Source organism: Kwoniella pini, chromosome 9, assembly GCF_000512605.2.
Source record: "Kwoniella pini CBS 10737 chromosome 9, complete sequence".
NCBI classification, from domain to species: domain Eukaryota; kingdom Fungi; phylum Basidiomycota; class Tremellomycetes; order Tremellales; family Cryptococcaceae; genus Kwoniella; species Kwoniella pini.
Window position 1 is genome coordinate 28,880 of NC_091724.1, and position 18,944 is coordinate 47,823.

The 18,944-nt window shown below is 46.4% G+C and overlaps 7 protein-coding genes across 7 annotated transcripts; 2 read left to right on the forward strand and 5 right to left on the reverse strand.

Annotated features, from left to right (window-relative positions):
* Positions 1 to 356: 356 nt before the first annotated feature.
* On the reverse strand, positions 357 to 2,559 carry I206_106309 (uncharacterized protein; the record flags this gene model as incomplete). Its single annotated transcript, XM_019158805.1, has 14 exons — positions 357 to 467; positions 526 to 711; positions 762 to 981; positions 1,038 to 1,142; positions 1,195 to 1,558; positions 1,620 to 1,748; positions 1,807 to 1,835; positions 1,900 to 1,909; positions 1,962 to 1,991; positions 2,048 to 2,130; positions 2,183 to 2,238; positions 2,289 to 2,297; positions 2,357 to 2,485; positions 2,542 to 2,559. The coding sequence occupies 14 exons, from the start codon at positions 2,557 to 2,559 to the stop codon at positions 357 to 359; spliced, it is 1,479 nt and encodes a 492-aa protein (XP_019007943.1).
* Positions 2,560 to 2,989: 430 nt separating this feature from the next.
* On the forward strand, positions 2,990 to 7,739 carry I206_106310 (uncharacterized protein; the record flags this gene model as incomplete). The annotated part of the gene is made up of 16 exons (XM_019158806.2): positions 2,990 to 3,026; positions 3,089 to 3,156; positions 3,203 to 3,440; positions 3,493 to 3,854; positions 3,917 to 4,203; positions 4,262 to 4,323; positions 4,377 to 4,575; positions 4,634 to 4,819; positions 4,862 to 5,513; positions 5,577 to 6,301; positions 6,357 to 6,614; positions 6,667 to 6,837; positions 6,894 to 7,041; positions 7,092 to 7,169; positions 7,222 to 7,543; positions 7,603 to 7,739. 16 exons carry the CDS (start codon positions 2,990 to 2,992, stop codon positions 7,737 to 7,739), a joined length of 3,930 nt encoding a protein of 1,309 aa, XP_019007944.2.
* Positions 7,740 to 7,915: 176 nt separating this feature from the next.
* Positions 7,916 to 10,440, reverse strand: I206_106311 (uncharacterized protein; the record flags this gene model as incomplete). The annotated part of the gene is made up of 9 exons (XM_019158807.1): positions 7,916 to 8,092; positions 8,157 to 8,289; positions 8,341 to 8,432; positions 8,491 to 8,884; positions 8,933 to 9,115; positions 9,202 to 9,364; positions 9,418 to 10,106; positions 10,168 to 10,280; positions 10,387 to 10,440. The coding sequence occupies 9 exons, from the start codon at positions 10,438 to 10,440 to the stop codon at positions 7,916 to 7,918; spliced, it is 1,998 nt and encodes a 665-aa protein (XP_019007945.1).
* A 554-nt stretch (positions 10,441 to 10,994) lies between these two features.
* On the reverse strand, positions 10,995 to 12,913 carry I206_106312 (uncharacterized protein; the record flags this gene model as incomplete). Its single annotated transcript, XM_019158808.1, has 5 exons — positions 10,995 to 11,253; positions 11,312 to 11,461; positions 11,531 to 12,467; positions 12,518 to 12,678; positions 12,738 to 12,913. 5 exons carry the CDS (start codon positions 12,911 to 12,913, stop codon positions 10,995 to 10,997), a joined length of 1,683 nt encoding a protein of 560 aa, XP_019007946.1.
* A 753-nt stretch (positions 12,914 to 13,666) lies between these two features.
* Positions 13,667 to 15,986, forward strand: I206_106313 (uncharacterized protein; the record flags this gene model as incomplete). Its single annotated transcript, XM_019158809.1, has 16 exons — positions 13,667 to 13,748; positions 13,803 to 13,823; positions 13,887 to 13,993; positions 14,050 to 14,124; positions 14,178 to 14,264; positions 14,332 to 14,431; positions 14,491 to 14,549; positions 14,611 to 14,759; positions 14,825 to 14,899; positions 14,959 to 14,992; positions 15,053 to 15,124; positions 15,189 to 15,348; positions 15,405 to 15,487; positions 15,543 to 15,710; positions 15,766 to 15,850; positions 15,916 to 15,986. The coding sequence occupies 16 exons, from the start codon at positions 13,667 to 13,669 to the stop codon at positions 15,984 to 15,986; spliced, it is 1,428 nt and encodes a 475-aa protein (XP_019007947.1).
* Positions 15,987 to 16,269: 283 nt separating this feature from the next.
* I206_106314 (uncharacterized protein) lies at positions 16,270 to 16,926 on the reverse strand (the record flags this gene model as incomplete). The annotated part of the gene is made up of 1 exon (XM_019158810.1): positions 16,270 to 16,926. One exon carries the CDS (start codon positions 16,924 to 16,926, stop codon positions 16,270 to 16,272), a length of 657 nt encoding a protein of 218 aa, XP_019007948.1.
* Positions 16,927 to 17,671: 745 nt separating this feature from the next.
* On the reverse strand, positions 17,672 to 18,640 carry I206_106315 (uncharacterized protein; the record flags this gene model as incomplete). The annotated part of the gene is made up of 4 exons (XM_019158811.1): positions 17,672 to 17,805; positions 17,881 to 18,101; positions 18,180 to 18,430; positions 18,497 to 18,640. The coding sequence occupies 4 exons, from the start codon at positions 18,638 to 18,640 to the stop codon at positions 17,672 to 17,674; spliced, it is 750 nt and encodes a 249-aa protein (XP_019007949.1).
* Between the last annotated feature and the right edge of the window lie 304 nt (positions 18,641 to 18,944).

Sequence of the window (18,944 nt, forward strand, 5' to 3'; positions counted from 1 at the left end):
AAGATAGATAACATTGGTTTGCGCTGCAAACGGATCGAAGCGGTTCTGACGAATAACCGAGAGTAAAGATTAACATGCAAAAGTGGCGATCAATGTGATGCAGAATTTCACGATCATGTTCATTGCTCCATTAAGTAGGCAGAAGGCTCCGAATGCTTCATAGATATGGAGGAATAGGACTGCATTGCAGCAACCAGAGGTTGATCGCGTACAAAAACTTTTCAACGGGACAAGAACGTATATACAAAAGCAAGTTACCATACCCGACAATTCCAACCGGGAATTCTCCATCTGCCCTGTCAAATATCTATACCACATCTATCACACCGACGGGAAGATCGGAAGCACAACTGACCCTAGAGGAAGTAGGTCCAGTGAACATTGTCGTCACCTAATTCAGGCAGATCCTGGGCTCCAGCTGCAACTATTTTGGCTCGTCGCTCGTTTTCTCGTTTAATCATTAGAGCCTGCATCCATAGTTCATTTAGCTTTTTGTCTCGGATCATTACGGCTACAATGACCCACCTGAACTATCGTGAGGATAATAGACAAGACAGTAGCCCCAACGGCGACGTAAAGTCCTTTGAAGTATCGTGGTGCGGTTTGTGAATTGAAGATGTATCCGATAGCAGCCCCAGCGCAGTTACCGATAAGTTGCATAGTACCTGATGCAGTAGCCCGTTTGAAGTGTCCGGCAGCGTTTCCAGAGCACTGTATCTCAGGGTCAGCTGTGTACATCTTTATTCGAGAGTCAAGCTTACCCATGCAAGATTGAGTGCCGTGGTAGGGTAAAGTCCAACAGCGACGAGGTATAAGCCGAAGTACCGAGCTCCGACTTTGGGCACAGCCAGTAAAATTACGTAGCCAACGATGATGAACAAGCATGCAAGCACGATGAACGGGCTTCGCATCTTGTACTTGTCAGAGAAGTGGCCGAATATCAAGAAAGAAATGGCTGCGACCACATAGACAGGAACAGTCCTGGATGAAAGGTTCAACATGAGCATTATGGCCGATCTTCCAGTAGTGTCACTCACATGAGTTGAGCATAGTAAGAAGAATAACCTAAGCCCTTGATGATGGTGGGCATGAAAGTGGTGAAAGCGTACAAGGTGATGTCGATCAGGAATTGATTGACACCGCTGTTGTGTCATCATCAGTGGTGATCTTTCGGTCGGTTAGAGCTGGACTTACTGGCACCAAGTCTTCCAATCCGCCAAAGCTCTCTTGACTTGCTTCCAGTCAAAGTGCTCATCAGGGTTGTAGAATCTTCTGTTGATTTGAAGACGAGTTCTACACATGTCCTTCTCCTTCGCGTTAAGGAACCATGACTCGTCCACTCTGTTGGGCACCAAAAAGTAGGCGACTGGGGCGAATGCGGTTGACACACAACCTTCTACGATGTATAAGATTTGCCATCCGGCCAATTTTGAGGAATGGATCTGGGTCAGACCATAGGCAAGCAAACCTCCAAATGCTCCCGAAAGCGCAGCGCATACGTAGATGAAAGACAGCCTGCGGCCAATCTCCTCTCGTCGATAAGTCATCAAGAGATACACTGAGAAGATAGTCAGGCCGATGTCGATAACATCCGTATGCTATCAGGGGAGATCACATACTGTTTACACAAGGGAACAGGCCGGCCTCGGTTGCCCCCAACAATATCCGGATGGCGACAAGACCATGATAGTTGGTTGCCCAGGCGGTTGCGATGGTGAGACATCCCCAGAAGAAAGTAGATATGGAGACTGCGGCCGTCTCAAGTTCAGTCGACATACTTCGCTTTACACCCGACTGTTCACTCACGGAGAATTTTTGGTGTAATTATCTTCAAACTTTGCATCGAGGTCAGCTGCGCCATTTATAGGAAATCATTGGTGTTGGCCAGCCGCAACTTACAGATTGGCATCTAAGAAGGAAGTCAGCGTGATCGCTTGAGACGACTCAAATTAAGAACTTACAGACAGGCTCAAAGGTCACATAGGTAGCATCTGTTGCGAAATATGATGTGAGCGATGTGACAATCCGGTCATTCCATTGTACTCACAGACGATAGAGACACAAGTCCCAAATTGGTTGCCTACCAAACCGAGATCCACAGACATACCAGCGACATTTGCGTTTCCGATACTGGCAGTAATTCAGTCAGAGAAGTGCCTCTGCCTTTACGGTTTGGACTCACTTGGATCGGTCCAAGAAGGACAGCAGATAGAGAATACCAAGGATGCTTATGACATACTGTGACATGCGAGTCAGAGTTGTAACGTGACTGTAGCTACAACACTTACAGTATCCAGCTATATTTCATAAGGAGATCAGCGCTGTCATGTATGCGGACCAGATGATCCTCACTGACCTTCCGGAGAAGCTTCCCCTCCTCGACTGGATCGAGCGCGGGGATGTCTCCGTTTTCGAATCGCGCGACCTCGACCGTCCGCTCGTTTGCCGCTTCAGAATCGAAGTGTTTTTGGTCTATGACCTCGTTCTGTATCCACCGGTTGGTCAATCTTACCTTGTTGCTTGTTATTTCAAAACGCTCACCTTTAAGTTGGCGGTCATTCTGGTTGGTCTTGTATCAGTAGGCGGTAGTACGCTGAAATAAAGATGTCGCTGGACCCTCCTCGACTGGTGTTCATTATGCCTTTTATACATATCATCAAAACTATGAAACAACTCCTGGCGGTCTTCCGATTTCTTACTGGTCGACTCTAATGTAATTAGAGGGATGCTCGGGAGGCAATCGGGAGGTATATAAGTAACCCGGAATGAAACCCGGAATCGGGGTTCAGATGCAAACCCGAGGAATAACGGGAACACTGTTTTTACCAAATCCCTGAATGCATGATTACTTTGTGACCACCAGCGATAATGATAGATAAGCAAGATCTTCCTATTTTTCGAACAATGATCATTCAACCATATACTTTTTCAAACCGTTACGGATCGTTGTACCTGCTTTACTTCTAAAAAACTCAGAACTTCTTTCACCATGACCGCTGGACCCGTGCTCGCTCGAATTGCTATAGGTGAGCATGAGATGTCTACTCAACACGGGACAATGGGTTGCTGAGCAATTCACGCGCAACAGATCGAGGTGGAACTTTCACAGACTCGATATGTACTAGAGGAGAAGGATATGAGGATATCGTAGTCAAAGTAAGTGGTCTTTCAGTATTTGAAGATTTATCTAACAATGCCCCAGCTTCTGTCCGTGGATCCCAGCAATTACAAAGACGCACCGACAGAATGCATTCGAAGAATCCTCGAGAAGGTGACTGGCAGAGCGATCCCTAAGAGTGAGAAGCTTAAGCTAGATCAAGTAGAGTCAATCCGCATGGGTACAACCGTGTCCACAAATGCCTTGTTAGAGAGGCAAGGAGAGAGGTGTGCACTCATAACAACAAAGGGCTATAGAGATGTGATGAAGATCGGGATGCAGGGTGCGTCGTTTGCACTTTCCGATCTGCAACTATACAGCTAATGCTGCCGCAGCTCGTCCATCTATCTTCGATCTAAGTATCAAGAAACTGGCATTTTTATACGAAGAAGTAGTAGAAGTGGATGAGCGTGTCACTATAGAAACCTTCGCACAAGATCCAAATCCGCAACCCATAGATGTCGAAGCAGACACTGCACTGACACGTGGTGTGACTGGAGATATCATCAGGGTTATACGGAAACCGGACTTGGAGGTGGTGAAGAAACAACTGGAAGAATTGTGGGATAAAGGCTTCAGGAGTTTGGCTATCGCATTGGTACATTCGTACACTTTCACCAAACATGAAGAGTTGATTGCATCTTTGGCAAAAGACAGAGGTTTCTCAGTATCGATATCGCATCAGCTTCAACCTATGGTAAGCTGATCTGCCGTTCACCAGGATCTCGCACGCCCAGCCGAGCTAACACCTTTGACTAGATCAAAATCGTCTCACGTGCCAATTCCGCGACTGCAGATGCATACCTCACCCCTGTTACTCGTCGATATCTGGAGTCTTTCGGCGAGGGATTTGAAGGCGGTATAGATGCTTTTGGGAACAAATTACTGTTCATGCAAAGTGACGGAGGATTGTGTACCTGGAATAACTTCAGTGGACTTCGAGCTATATTATCTGGTCCAGCAGGTGGTGTTATTGGTTTCACTAGAACTTGTTATGATGAAACTGAAGGTGTTCCTCTCATTGGGTGTGATATCGGAGGAACGAGGTGAGTGTACAACGAATTTAGATTCACTGGAAACATGCTGAGGCCTGCCTCTGTTTAGTACCGATGTGTCTAGATATAATGGCAAACTAGAACATGTGTTTGAGACCGCAGTGGCTCAGGGTGAGCGCTGTGGATTGTTCCGTTTCATGCGTGATCTGACCCTTCCTCCTTAGTCATCGTCCAAGCGCCTCAGCTGGATATCAATACTGTAGCAGCTGGAGGTGGATCTCGATTATTTTACCGTAATGGAATGTTCATCGTTGGACCAGAAAGTGCTGGAGCCCACCCTGGTCCAGCATGTTACAAGAAAGGTGGACCGTTGGCCATCACTGATGCCAACCTGGTTCTTGGGCGATTGTTGCCTGAACATTTGTGAGTGAACGCAGCCCGGCGCGCGGAATCAGGATCCTGTGATTGACCTGCATTACAGCCCTGCTATCTTCGGTCCAAATGAGGATGAGCCTTTGGATGTCGAGGCAAGTCGCAAGTTGTTTACCGAAATGGCCGAAAAGATTAATTCTGCGAGAGGTGTCACGCAAGACAAGCTGTCGATCGAACAAATCGCCGCTGGATTCTTGCAGGTGGCCAGTGAAGCTGTATGCAGGCCTATCAGGACGTGAGTTGACGCTTGGCAGACATTATACTGATACCATGTCAGATTGACGGAAGCCCGAGGTCATGAAAGTTCCAAACATCACTTGGTCATGTTTGGAGGTGCGGGTGGTCAACTCGGTACCGGTATCGCCAGCTCTCTTGGTATCAGTCGGATCATCATACCTCGATTTTCATCCATCCTTTCAGCCTATGGTATGTCTCTAGCCGATGTAGTCAGCGAGATTCAAGAGCCGACCTCCCTCAATCTCGGCCACGATGTTTCCTCTGCTATCAAGGATCGGTTCGCACAGCTTGAGAATACCGGAGCGGGGCGACTCTCTGCTCAAGGCTTTTCTTCCAAGTCTATTCGATTCGAGCGTTACCTCAACTGTCGATATCAAGGAAGTGCTACACAGCTGATGATTGCTCAACCCGAAGATCAAGACTTTACGGCGGCTTTCATCGCTGAACATCAACAACAATTTGGCTTCACTCTGCAAGATCGGGCTATTATGTGCGATGACATTCGAGTGAGAGCCATCGGGGTCTCTGGGATCTCCGATATCAACAGTCCCTATGCGGACTTCAAGAAAGCCAGTCTCACGCCCTTCGCTGGCTCGCAATATCCTGCTAAAAAGGTTTTCTTCGAAGGACCGGGGTATCTGGATACTGCCGTAGTTCGACTGGATAGTATTGTTTCTGGCAATCAAGTTCTGGTGAGTCCGTTGCCATACGAGAAGGGCCAAGCACAGAAGCTGAGGATTTGATCGGTAATAAAGGGTCCTGCTATCCTCTTCGACACGACACAGACCATTCTGGTTGAACCAGGATATATCGCAACAGTGCTGAGCGAACATGTCCTCATTGATTTACACACACCACCTGCACCACCTGCTGCTCTCGATCCCGAGCACGTCGATCCCGTCAAGCTCGCAGTGATGGGTCACCGATTCATGTCAATCGCCGAGCAGATGGGTTCAATCTTGAGGCAAATCTCCATATCTACCAACATCAAGGAACGACTCGACTTCAGTTGTGCTCTATTCTCTCCAGATGGTGGTCTTGTCGCCAATGCTCCGCACATCCCTTGTCATCTAGGAGCTATGTCCCACGCTGTCCGTTTCCAAGCTAATCTGCACGGAGACACACTGGAACCTGGAGATTGTCTTTTGTCTAATCATCCCAGCGCTGGAGGATCCCATCTTCCCGATTGTACCGTCATCGTACCGGCATTCCACCAAGGTAAAATTGTCTTCTGGACCGCCGCTAGGGCTCACCACGCCGATATCGGAGGTATGGCCGCCGGAAGTATGCCGCCATTTAGTAAGGAGATCTGGCAAGAAGGTGCTCAAATCAAGAGTTTCAAGATTGTCAAGAAGGGTGTATTTGACGAGGCTGGTGTCAAGTTCCATTTCTACGATGAGCCAGGAAAGTATCCCGGATGTGCAGGTACAAGAACTCTTGCCGACAACATCTCGGATTTGAAAGCTCAAATTGCATCTTGGTGAGCTAATTCAGATTCCTCGCATTGCGATACGTTACTGAATCTAGGCAATCAGCCATCGAGGTGCTATGCTCATTGAAAGTTTGGTACAACAAGACTCTCTCGAAGTCGTACAATTCTACATGGCTGCTATTCAACGTACTGCCGAATTGGCAGTCAGAGACATGCTTCGAACGATTTACAAAAAGCACGAAGGAAAGCCCCTTCAGGCAATGGACTCAATGGATTGTGGAGCTGAAATTCACCTCAAAATCGATATCAATCCAGAGACAGGCGGAGCTACCTTTGATTTCACCAGTACCAGTCCACAAGTGTGAGTAAATCAGTATTTTCTGAGACCAAGTTTACTGATTGGCATTTCTCAGCTACGGTAATTTGAATGCCCCGACCGCTATTCTCTATAGTGGAGTGATCTACGTACTTCGATCACTATTGTCTGTAGATATACCCCTTAATCAAGGTTGTCTTTTGCCTATCGAGATCATATTACCTAAAGGCACTATTCTTTCACCTTCTGAAGATGCAGCTACAGTTGGGTAAGTGTTCTTTGCATGTTGATAAAATATACTTCTTGCTGATCAACTCCTCGTAGTGGTAACGTCGATACATCGCAACGAGTGACTGACACCATTCTGAGAGCTTTCCAAGCTTGTGGAGCCTCGCAAGGGACATGCAATAATCTGACATTTGGATATGGAGGTCAGAAAGTCGACGGGAAGCAGATTGAAGGATTCGGTTATGTGAGTTTCTCATCCTCGAAAGCGCAGCTCACTGGCTAACCCGCTTTTAGTACGAAACTATCGCTGGTGGTGCTGGAGCAGGACCTTCCTGGCAGGGTCAGGATTGCGTACATGTACACATGACAAACGTGAGCATATGATTCATAACACAGTTTACGATTAGCTGACGGCGCTGGGTAGACTGCGATTGGAGATGTCGAGATTATTGAGAGGCAATACCCTGTCATCATTCACGAATTCTCTCAACGTGTCGGTTCTGGAGGTGCGGGCAAGTTCCGAGGCGGAGACGGGTGTGTGCGGGACATCGAATTCACCAGGAAAGTCGACGTAGCAATCTTATCTCAACGGAGGGCAATCGCACCGTACGGTATGTGCGGAGGAGAACCCGGAGCGAAGGGTGTAAACCAGTGGATCCGAAAAACAGAAGATGGTGTAGTCAGATTGATCAATTTGGGAGGAAACAACGAATGTGTGATGAACGCTGGAGATCACATAATCATCAGTATGTGCTATGATCACGATCAGCAGGTTTATCAGTGCTGACCTGACTTGCGCCAACAGATACTCCAGGTGGTGGTGGTTACGGCTTGCCCGATGATGTCTCCGATGTGGGAGAGAAGTATGCCAGTCCCCAGGGTCTATTGAGTCGAGCGAACGGATTTTTGGCGAGCTTTTACAATCAACAAAACACTAATTAGGAATCGAAGCTGGACCTCAGGCGATCTCCGACATCATAAAGCCTCTGAGTACTTATACATTTTGTATGCATACAACATCATTTTCGCCTTCCGCCGAGAGGATCACTTTGCTGTGGTCAGGCTTTTGCACATCCGTGCCTAAAGCGATCTTTGATCTGTTCATAGCTTCTTGTGGCTTATATTGACCCAGGATTCATGGTTATTCCGCTTGAGCTACCGGTTAGCGGACCTGGTAAGGGGTACTGAGACTGCTGTTGTTGTTGCATGGAAGCGGGAGGAGGTGAGTTTGCGCGGCTGTCCAAGGCGGCCTCTGGCGGTGGTGGTGGCATCTGAACAAAGCTAATCGCAGAGAACTATCGACTGACAGTGTCAGTATGGCCTTTATAACGATTCCAAGCACTTCGACGATGAACTCACCATGTTATACCAATCCCATATCAGACCTTGATCTACCGCGCTTGCAGGATTCTGATCACACAACGCACACACGATATGGAAGATTTTTGAGCGGACAGATTCACCATTAGATGCTAGGTCTTCGACCGGTATACTGCTTTCAGGTCAGCTCATTATACACGCAGACCCGGCTTTGGGCACCCACTTCATCAAGGATGAATGTATTTCCCTCGCAATGACCTCGCGTTCTTTTCCCATTTGGTCTTTGTCAACTTGCAAAGCTATGCGAAGATCCGACTATAGTACTCCACTGTCAGCTTCTCTGCCATCCTGAAGCAGTATGTAGCTGACTGACCAAAGCAAACTTGCAAATTGCAGCAGTTATCAGGATATTAGCCCTCTGAACAGCCAGCATGTGCTTGATGGTATCATTACCATGGACCGAGTGATCCTGCGTGACATCTAAGAAATCTTGTAGGAGTTGATGAAGTCGGTCTTCTACCGTTACGGTCCAAGCGGTATCAACTGTCCGCATATTTGATATTATACAACGATGATGGAAGAAGCATTCCGACATGATGCGGAAGAGTTTGGAACATGCTACAAACCCGGCAATTGGGGATGGCCTTGATGCTGGTTGTGCGAAAGAGCCCTGGGACGTAATGAATTCATCATCTACCGGTTCAGGCAACGAACAAACGCCTTGAAAATCGTTAATCATCATCGGTAGACCTGAAATGGCTCGGGTTCTTCGAGAGTGTCAGATCTCATTAGACACTCAAAATTACTATACTCACTTATCGGCAGCGTATAGCTGCCAGAAGACCCTTCGTCGCAGTTGAATTTCTATGGGGTCCAGTCCAAGAGCCTCTGTCTTCGCATCACTGTGCATGCCCATCGAGTAAGCCAATTGTATAGCTTGACCGAGTCTTGCCCCTGCTGTGTGTCCTAGCCCTATGGACAATAGATAGAAAGTATCGCTATGGAATCGATGATTATCAATATAAGTGAACGCGAAAGGCAAAAATGACAAGGAATGGCCTGAAAGGTGGACGTGACGACTCACAAGATGATTGTAGATATCTGGGTGGAATTGGTAGGACCATAGTAGGTTCTTTGCAAAGCTTTACAAGTTCTGTGACATCTTCGCTGTAAACGTTTCAGTCCCTCAATATCGAATTGATCGTTGATCAATCTACTAGTTGGGAGTTGCGAGATCACATAAGCGACTAATACAGGTAAGGTAAGCGCTATCCGTACAATCTTAGCAATAGATCCTCACCAATGCTCAGTAACAATGCCCTAAAATCCGTATCAATGAGGTCCCTCCTTGTGGCCAAATACTCAGAGAAGGTGGGTCTGTGTACGAGAGGCAAGATAGGATAGAGGTATTTAAGGAAAAGCGCGATGAAATGGGTAATATTTGTCCAATTGGTTAAATCTTCTAATTGTGGTTCCCTTCTACCGCCTAAGTTACTCATGGTTTCTACCTTTCCGGGTGAATTGCTAAATGCGTTCATGCCAACCAAGCTTTCAAGAGACAGGAGTTGTGCTTGATCCGACGCAAAAGACATATTCAAATCCGTATTGTGCGGCATATTATCGCCGCTATTTACTACAAGTTCTGTGGACGTCGATACGGGAGGGAATCCAGTACCGTCTAATAGGGAGTCTAGCCAGCTTTTGCTAGGGTCCATAGAAGTTTTGAATGGTGAATCAGGTGTCGCCGCCATGAGTGATTGGGTTGGGGGAGTAAGAAGCACGGTAGCTGGTGATGCTGCCTGTGGGAGATGCGGGGCGGCAATCGATGTTCGGTCGTTAAGAGTTAGCCATGCTCGAGAAACGTTGGAGTTGTGTTGCACGGGAAGCTGCGAGTAGATTCTGGGTCGTTGAGCACCTGATTGGATCGAAGCCTCATTCTGAATGGATTGAGACTCTGACGATTGACGTCTTTTCACGTTCAAGCCCAAGCTACAGGCATCGGTTTGCATTGTCAGTGATACCACAGAATAAACGCCTTGGACCGACTCACGAATTCTTCCTTCCAGGCTTCTTTCTAATATAGTCGTATGTACAATCTACCGATAGCTTATCACAACCTTCACAAGATGACGATCTTTCGCGATCGCTACCGACACATTTGATCTGTAAGGGCGAAGAGTCAGTAGGGACGTCACAATTGTTTCGATCTCAACGAGTTGTGAACAGTTCATGCGGAGCGGTCTTGGCACGTATATCGGCTGTGACTCACCTTTCTCACTCTACACTGATCGCAGGTTTTCGAAGGTTTCAAGAATGATGACATGGTCACATTTCACTTGTCATAACGTCGTGAGCGATAATGAGAGAGTCGGCGCGATAACAAGCAATAAAATTGTCATCGGAGCGTTGTGAGATGAAAACAGATGGGATATGCGCCGGATCGTAATCAAGAATAACCGTAGTTTCACGCATACACTCGTGATCTCTTGATGGGGTACCACATGTATACCTTTACGTTGCCGTCAATCGGGCCGTCTTTCTTACGAGATACCGGCGATCAATTGTTCAGTCATACAGTTGACAGGTACTAACATACAGTCTGTTCTACAAACGTCTGCCAGCTCGCGCTTTTCTCTACATATTCTCCCATTACAGCCGCTTTTGCGAGGCAGAAGGATCCTTTGCATAGACTTCTCGCTATCACGTAATTACAATACAGAGACTAAGAGGTGCAGGATATGGACTATATAACTCGCTCCGCTATGCTCCCTTTTGAGCGACCATCCCCTTTGAATACATTATACAGATTTGCTTCTCAAGTCATCCTTTTTCTCGATCATGACATCTCGTGCCACCAAACTTACTCATTCTTTGAACCTAGTAATCCCTGGACAGAGCGGGAGCTGTCTGCAGCTCTTGGTGCTCTTGGTGAACTGGGATATCCTTCGACTGCATTGCCTTCTCGTCGTAATCAGAGCCAAGACCATGATCGGGCTGGACGATTGCTTGATTGTGTGTAGCAGCTTGGACCTCGTCTTTGGCTTCTGTGCCATCAAACAGAGCAGCGATCTCTTCGAGAGGAAGAGGACCGTTTTTACCTTTAGTCTCGATGACGGTGAAGTAGAGGTACACGAATCTGGATGGCATTTTCAGTCAGAAAATTTGATTCAATGCGGTGAGGGAGTCTTACTTACTCGAACGCAAGCCAACAAGTGTAGACAATGTAGAGTTTCCAGCCCAATTTACCCAAGGCGATAGGGTTGACATATTGATTAAAGACCAGGGAGGCATTGACACTCATTTGCATGACCATAAGACCCTTGGATCGAATTCGGAACGGAAGGCTAATTTATCAGTTGTTCAGCACTAAGGTTCCACCAGCATGTAAGGCATCCTAGGCCGAGTTGACTTACATTTCCACCGTGTAGGACACCAAAAGTGGGGACATGGCGAGGTTATAGGAGGCATAGTAGAGGAAAATGGCAGCAATAACACCGTGACCGGCAGCAAGATTGGCACCGATTGGGTTTCCGTCAGCATCGAGGTTTGTAGCTGATTTGGCGTAGATACCGTTACAGATGGTCCAGAGAGTGTAACTTGCTGTCATTCCCGCGACTGAAATGAGCCAAAGAGGTCTTCTTCCGAGTTTGTCGACCAAAAGAGCACCAAGGTAAGCTGTAGCTAGATTGTATACTTGTAAAACACCGTTGATGATAAGTTGCTGACCAGAGGATCGGATTCCAATACCATCAAGAGCCAGGTTGAGATAGTAAGATACGATACCGTTACCTGACCACTGGGAGAAGAATGCAATGGCGATGATCACTCGCATTCGTTTCAAGTTACCTCGACCTCGGAAGAGCGACAAGTAGGTAGAGGATTTATTGGCGGCCTTTTCAAGTCGAAGAGCTTCTCTGATTTCGTTGTATTCGAAGGCGATGAGGGGGTCTTCAGTGTTACCCCCGCAGTGATATTTTGTAAGAACTCTGATTGCTTGTTCATCTTTTCCGTGATCAACGAGCCATCTTGGCGATTCGGGGATAAAGAAGAGCAAGGCGAGCTGAACTATTGATGGTAAACCCTGAAGGAGAGAGGGGATTCGCCAACCCCATGTGTTTGGGATTCGGAAAGTACCATAAGTCGTCCAAGCAGCGATAATCGATCCAAGGTACCAAGTCGAGTTATAGAGGGAGGTGATAGGTCCTCGGTGGGTTGGGAAAGCCAGTTCAGTGAGCAGAGTGGGTGCGGCCAGACAGGAGAAAGCGAGACCGAAACCGATCAAGAATCGACAGCCGATGAACATGCCAACGGATTGCGCTCCTGTTTGAAGGGCGACACCAACACATTGGACTGCGTATCATGTCAGCCTACACCCCTTGCGGGCTTCAACTCCGACTTACTGGCAGCACCTATGAACATGGTCCATCTACGACCAAATCGATCGTTAAGGAATGGGGCAAAAGGTAGACCAGCGATACCTCCGATAGACTGGATGGCGTTGAAAATACCAAGAGTCGATCCTGTGGGCGTTCCGAAGTAGTCTTTCCAAGTGTTTAATGATCTGAGATTCCGAGAGTAAGTAAGCAAATCTTGTGAATGGTGATCCGATATACTACTCACTGAAGACCATTCATCATGGAACCATCGTATCCGTTGTTCATGGACGTGATGATACAGAGCAAACAAATCAAGTTCAGTTTACCAAGGTAGCCTCGATACCATCGTGTATCTCGGTTCTTCATGATCTCTTCGAGATCTGCATTGCTAGCGTTGGGTTCATGTACTGCGTGTTCCATGTTGTGCTGTGGCGTTGGTTGATGTACTCGTGTGGAAGAAAGAATCTTTACACGATTCGAATTCTATTGTTCTACTTATATGGACGAGTGAGATGATCGAGACAACAAAAGTCATGTCTTGGTATTCAGGTGAAGGATCCTTTTAGACATCTTTGCATGATCGACAAATCTTCCGAAATAATAGCCTATTAACCGGAAAGAGTCTTAATTCTGTAATCATAACGTCAGATGATCAACGCCCCGAAATTCGTCCGGTCAGCTCCAGAGGGGCAACATCGCCGCAGTTGGCTGACGGTAGAAACATCTGAGCTGTTAAACGCGCCGTTTGATTTATCACATGTGATAACATTCCTTGATTAGCAAAGGCTTAAAACCAGCGTAAAACCAATCTCCCGGAGGTGGACGTTCCTGAATTTTTCCCAAGTTAGACTAGGCCCCGAATGGTGCTCCGGCCCGCTTATTGACTCGCTTTGTACGAGATCAATCACGCCGTCACATCATGTGATCGCCAACTGCCTGGGGTTTGAAGTCATCAACACCGTGTTTATCACGTCAATCCTCCGGATAACTCGGTAGATATCTTACTCGAAACCATCATTTAGGCCGGAATCTAAGGAGAGATCAATCTCGCCGAATATGAGCAGTTACTTGACTTTTCATCGACAGAGGTCATTGTGATGAAGTGTCTGACTTTTCGTCATCTTGTTCATTCACAAGTTAGCAAGATCTTCAACATTCTACTCACGAGACAAGATGAGCGACTCGAGTCAAAGTGACTACTTGGTCGTCAACGGTGAAGACATCACACTTCATGGGAAGCCAATCTTGCTCAAGGGTAAGCTGCAGCGACGAATACATGGGAGATACAGTGCTGATCTTACTTTCTCAGGAGCTGGTCTGGGAGGATGGAGTGAGTGTTGACCCAAATCACTGAGCTTTATCTGCACGTCTTCTGACGAAATGGTCGCTATAGTGAACATGGAGAACTTCATCACCGGTTATCCAGGTCACGAGTTCCAAGCCAGGGCAGCTATTAAAAAGGTCATAGGTCAGGAGAAGTACGAGTTCTTCTTCGACAAAGTGAGTGTCTTCGACTTCAATAGCAGCCTTCAGCTGAACTTTGAGTGACACCATAGTTCTTGGAGTACTTCTTCGGTGAAGAAGATGCCAAGTTTTTTGCTTCTCTCGGATTGAATTGTATCCGACTACCCGTAAGTCCGTCCACAGGAACAAGGGTAAAATAGCGCTAAAGTCCTGAGTCCAGGTCAACTATCGTCATTTTGAGGACGATATGAATCCACGAGTCTTCAAGAAAGAAGGATTGAAACACCTGGATCGAGTGATAGACCTGGTGAATTTGGTGTTAGTCCATCGGTTAATTGATACTGATAGACCTGAATTATCCTCTCTGTTTCTAGTGCGCCAAATATGGCATTTACACCGTCATTGACCTCCACGCTGCTCCCGGTGGTCAAAACATAGATTGGCATGCTGACGCTGGAGGTCATCAAGCTTTGTGTGAGTGACAATGTAGATGCTTGTAGAAACCTGTTTAGATGGCTAAAGAAATTTGTTAGTCTGGGATCACAAAGATTTCCAGGACCGTACGATTTTGATATGGGAGCATCTTGCTCGTGTAAGTCGTACTTTGTGACGATACTTCTGCACAAAGGCTAAAGCACATGTCTACTTCGCAGCATTACAAAGGCAATACCTGGGTTGCCGGATATAACCCTCTCAATGAGCCCACAGACATAGAACATACCCGCTTGCTTGATTTCTACTGTCGGGTGGAGAAAGCTATTAGAGATATTGATCCTCACCACATACTCTTTTTGGATGGCAAGTGAGTCAGGCTCTTGGGCTTTGATACATACAATCGTGCGAATCTGATGTCGACTTCTTTGCTAGCACTTTCGGAGCTGACTTCAGTCACTTTGGTGAACCTCTCCCCAATGCTGTATATGCTTGTCATGATTATTCCAAGTATGTATCTACACCTGCAAGATTTCCGAAAAGTCCCAAGCTGACCTGTACTTTGACAGTTATGGCTTCCCTAATCCGCCAGCTGATTTCACCGTGAGTTTAGTAAGAAAGATTGGGTACCGATTGCTAAATTTATCGTCTCGTCCCTCATAGGGTTCTCCTGACCAAATTGCCAGTCTGGAAAGATCTTTTAACAGAAAAGTGGAGTACATGAAGAAGATTGGCGTGAGTTTTCGCGTCGCTATTGATTGTTACACTCGGTGCATCAGCTGAGTCGCTGTTTGCAAAGGGTCCAATCTGGAACGGAGAGTTCGGGCCCGTGTACCAAAACGCCAATGATGGGCTGTCAGACTGGCAAGAGATCAACGAAAGGCGGTATAATGTTTTAGAATCCCAATTAGATATCTACTCTAAGAGCAAGGCTAGCTGGTCTATATGGTTGTACAAAGGTACGCGCTGCGGCACTACTTGACACTCTGCCCTTGCTGATAGATTGGTTTCTTAGACATTGGTTTCCAAGGGATGGTATATGTTGACGAAGATACACCTTATATGCAACGACTCAAGCCTTTCCTTGAGAAGAAAAAGGTAAGCGGACATGAAATATGATTATATAGGTTGTCACTGATGTAATGATGCGCAGAAACTCGCAGCAGACGAGTGGGGTTGTGATGATATCCCTGTCAGAGAGGTATTTGATCCTCTCGAGAAATGGTTCCTCGATGCTGTTCCTTCTTTATCACAACGATACCCAAGAACGTGGAAACCTGCTACTCATATCGGAAGACTCGTTAGGAATATCCTTCTTTCCGTGAGTGTTGACTCTACTTCCATGCCTGGCTCGTATTTGCTAATAAATCTGATAGGAGGAACTTTGTCACGAGTTTGGACAATACTTCGAAGGTTTGGGTTTCGATGAACTCGAAGCGTTAGCTAAGAGTTTCTCCTTCGGTGAGTCATGCCAAATTGACGTTTCCGCTTGGATTCTCTAACAGTCTGGATGATGGCCTTCGCAGAGAGCTGCAAACAAAGGACCAAATTGAATCAAATCTTGACGGAAGATTCGAAGAGAGGCATCCAAAAATAGAGGACTTTGACAAAAGCGTTCTGCTCAATACTGATGTATAGCATTATAGCCTCATGAATGAACATACATAAGAAAAAGCTATAAGCTTACATAGTGTGACAAGGATGCCAAATACAACCAAAGAATTAAGTACACTTCCTGCGGCCTACTCACTTCATCCCGTTCCCATCTACTACACATGCCATTGACTGCATCCGGCCTCTAACTTCTTCGAGACCCCGTTTTCTCCTTCATCCGCCTGAAAATGTATCTCTGCAGAAGTGAATTGCGTTACACCTCTGGTCTAGACATAGCAGCTGAAGTCACTAGTATGTATAGCGTCTTTCGAAGGGTCTAGCATAAGTCGATAGCTGTAATCCGCACAATCTCTATGAGGTGCCATACTAAATTTTGATATGGATCTTTCCAAAGTCCCCTTTGATTCTCCATCTGAAATTATGCCGGCACGATGAGCTATCCAATCTAAATCTTTAGCTTGAGTTTCTAGATATTCCATTACAGCTTCGTTATCCAAATGTTGACCATTGAATCCACTAGCAATTGTATTTCTGATTAACCAAAGTGTCCAAGAGAGAGATCCTTGATATGGTTTACTCAATCCACCTGCTTGATATAAGAATCGTTTGATGCCGTGCTTACGCATTGAAGGGACAAACTTTTGCATGAACAGGTAATTGATCTTCTTATCCCTCTGAGCTTCTTTATCACCCAGCATACACACTACGTAATCCACCCCTTCTACGAGCTTATCTGTATCTATCTCATCTACATCCTCGATCGACCCTTGGCGAACATCCAGATCTGCCGCCTGATCACCGAGTTTTTGCGGTGATCGGACGAGTACTCGTACACGATGACCATCTTGTAATGCTCGTTTGACCAAGTGTTTGCCAGTACCGCCCGTTGCGCCGAGGACTAGGAACAGAGAGGAAGCGGACATGTCGTGGATAATTAGAATAAGTTTCGGTCGAATCGAATTAGTGTACTCGAAGTACTGTACTGGAGTACCTGACTAAAGTCTCAAAAAAGCGAAACTCAGTAGCTGTCGACGGGTATTGACGTTGTGTTCATCCGCTATGTTCTTATATAGTAGCATGAAATCCTACTTTCCCAAATAGATAACGAAAATGATGTCAGTGGGACCAGAGGTCAATGACCGAAGCCGTAACCCGAAGCCGCCCACGCGGCATACCTCGAAGTGATGCAAACGGCATCGATCGTATTTTGGCTCGCATACGCATCTAAGAGTTCGATCTGCTGCAGTTCCAAGAAAATGATGGAGACACCGTCCCGACCCAGCCATCTCGTAAATCGGCGAAGCCGTCGGTCGCCCTCTGTCTTGTCATACCAGATCGCCCCTTATAATCTGATAGACACGGCCCCCTTGGGCTCGGCGTCCGAGGCGAGCGAAAGAGCGGCTGTCGTGCTGCCGTGCTGATGTACCCCTTGCAGAACAAGCAAGATGGTACACAGGATGATCGTAAGAGATATCCGTTGTTATCGACAAGTATCATCAACACCGAGCGATAATATTCCCTCGAACCCTTACGATAGGTGACTTCGTATTCGTTCTATGCATATGTGTGCAGATGATACTCCACCTTGCCTTGGGTGAGCTATCTATGTACTCTATTGTCTATGTACTTTACTCATCCTACTCAATAAGACTTCGCCGTGTGAATCTTCTATATTTTACCCATAAGTAGATTCTTGATCATCTCTTTACCAGTAACTCTGACTGTGTGATATAGAGTGATTAGATCCAGAGTGGAGAAGAATGTATCGGCAAATCCGAATGGAAGCATAAGAGGAATCCATCCTATCGATATCGAAATTGATTAGCTTTATCTGACATTTGAAGTGTATTCATCTGATCTATGCGACCGAAACTCACCCCTAGCGTATTCTAAAGCCCATGTTTCCGGAGCAGCTGTATACTGCTTGACGACACCCCTCTTCATGTGATGGACATCTCCAGGGTTATATATCTCTCTGGTGAGATCTCCTGCTTCGTAGGCTGTTTGTTGACCAGTCAGGATATGGAAGTAATCATCTGCGGTGTGTCGGCCGCTGTGTCCTTCTGTTCCTACCGCACTACCGAATATGATGATGTATCTGTGATTTTACAGCTTGCATCAACCCCAGAAAGTCTATGTATAGGCGCACGGAAGCTATGCGAAACCATTGACTCACTCTGTGATACTGGCGTGTAAGAGGTACATGCTACCCATCGCACCTCCAGCATTGTTGAATACCCAATCCTTCTTATTCCTAAAATCGGTTTGCCAGCTGATTTCCGGGTGCTTTTCTACGAGTTGATCAATGAGAGTGGAGATGATGATTTCGGAATTATTGGTGGAGTTGGGATTGAGTGCAGCAGCGAGCTTGAGTGAATGTTGAACCGTCTCATTAAGCTCAGCAGGAGTTAAAACATAAAATCGGTCCTATAGCAAAAACGCATTGCAATGTTAGCTTCCAACAAAGACTTCTGAAGTCTAGTACGAGCTCACGTTAATAGTATTAGCAAATTGGCAGAATCCAATGAATAAAGCCAAGAAAATAGCCCTGAAACCCCATCTTCTGAGTGTCGAGCTATCTGAGTTGGAAGTGGAGGTGGACTTGTCCCCCTTTCGAGGTTTATGAGAAGCTGTCATGGTGCGATCGGGCTGTGAATGAGTAACAAGAAAGAATATGGGAAGAGGGAAGCTAGGGACGGCGTTGTTGAAGCCGAGTGATCATATATGTTGGAATGTTGTATGCTTGTTATCAGAAAGAGAATAAAACGATAAAATTGAAGCAAAAATCGTACGAGGTGTAAACGTAAACATTGTTTTGGATAATTGACTTTTTTTTGATTCCGACACGCGACTCTTTTCCCAGATTCAAGTGGCGAAATCATCCACCCTCATTCAATACCATATATACGTGATTGCATATTGCCTGGTAAAGAAGACTTCA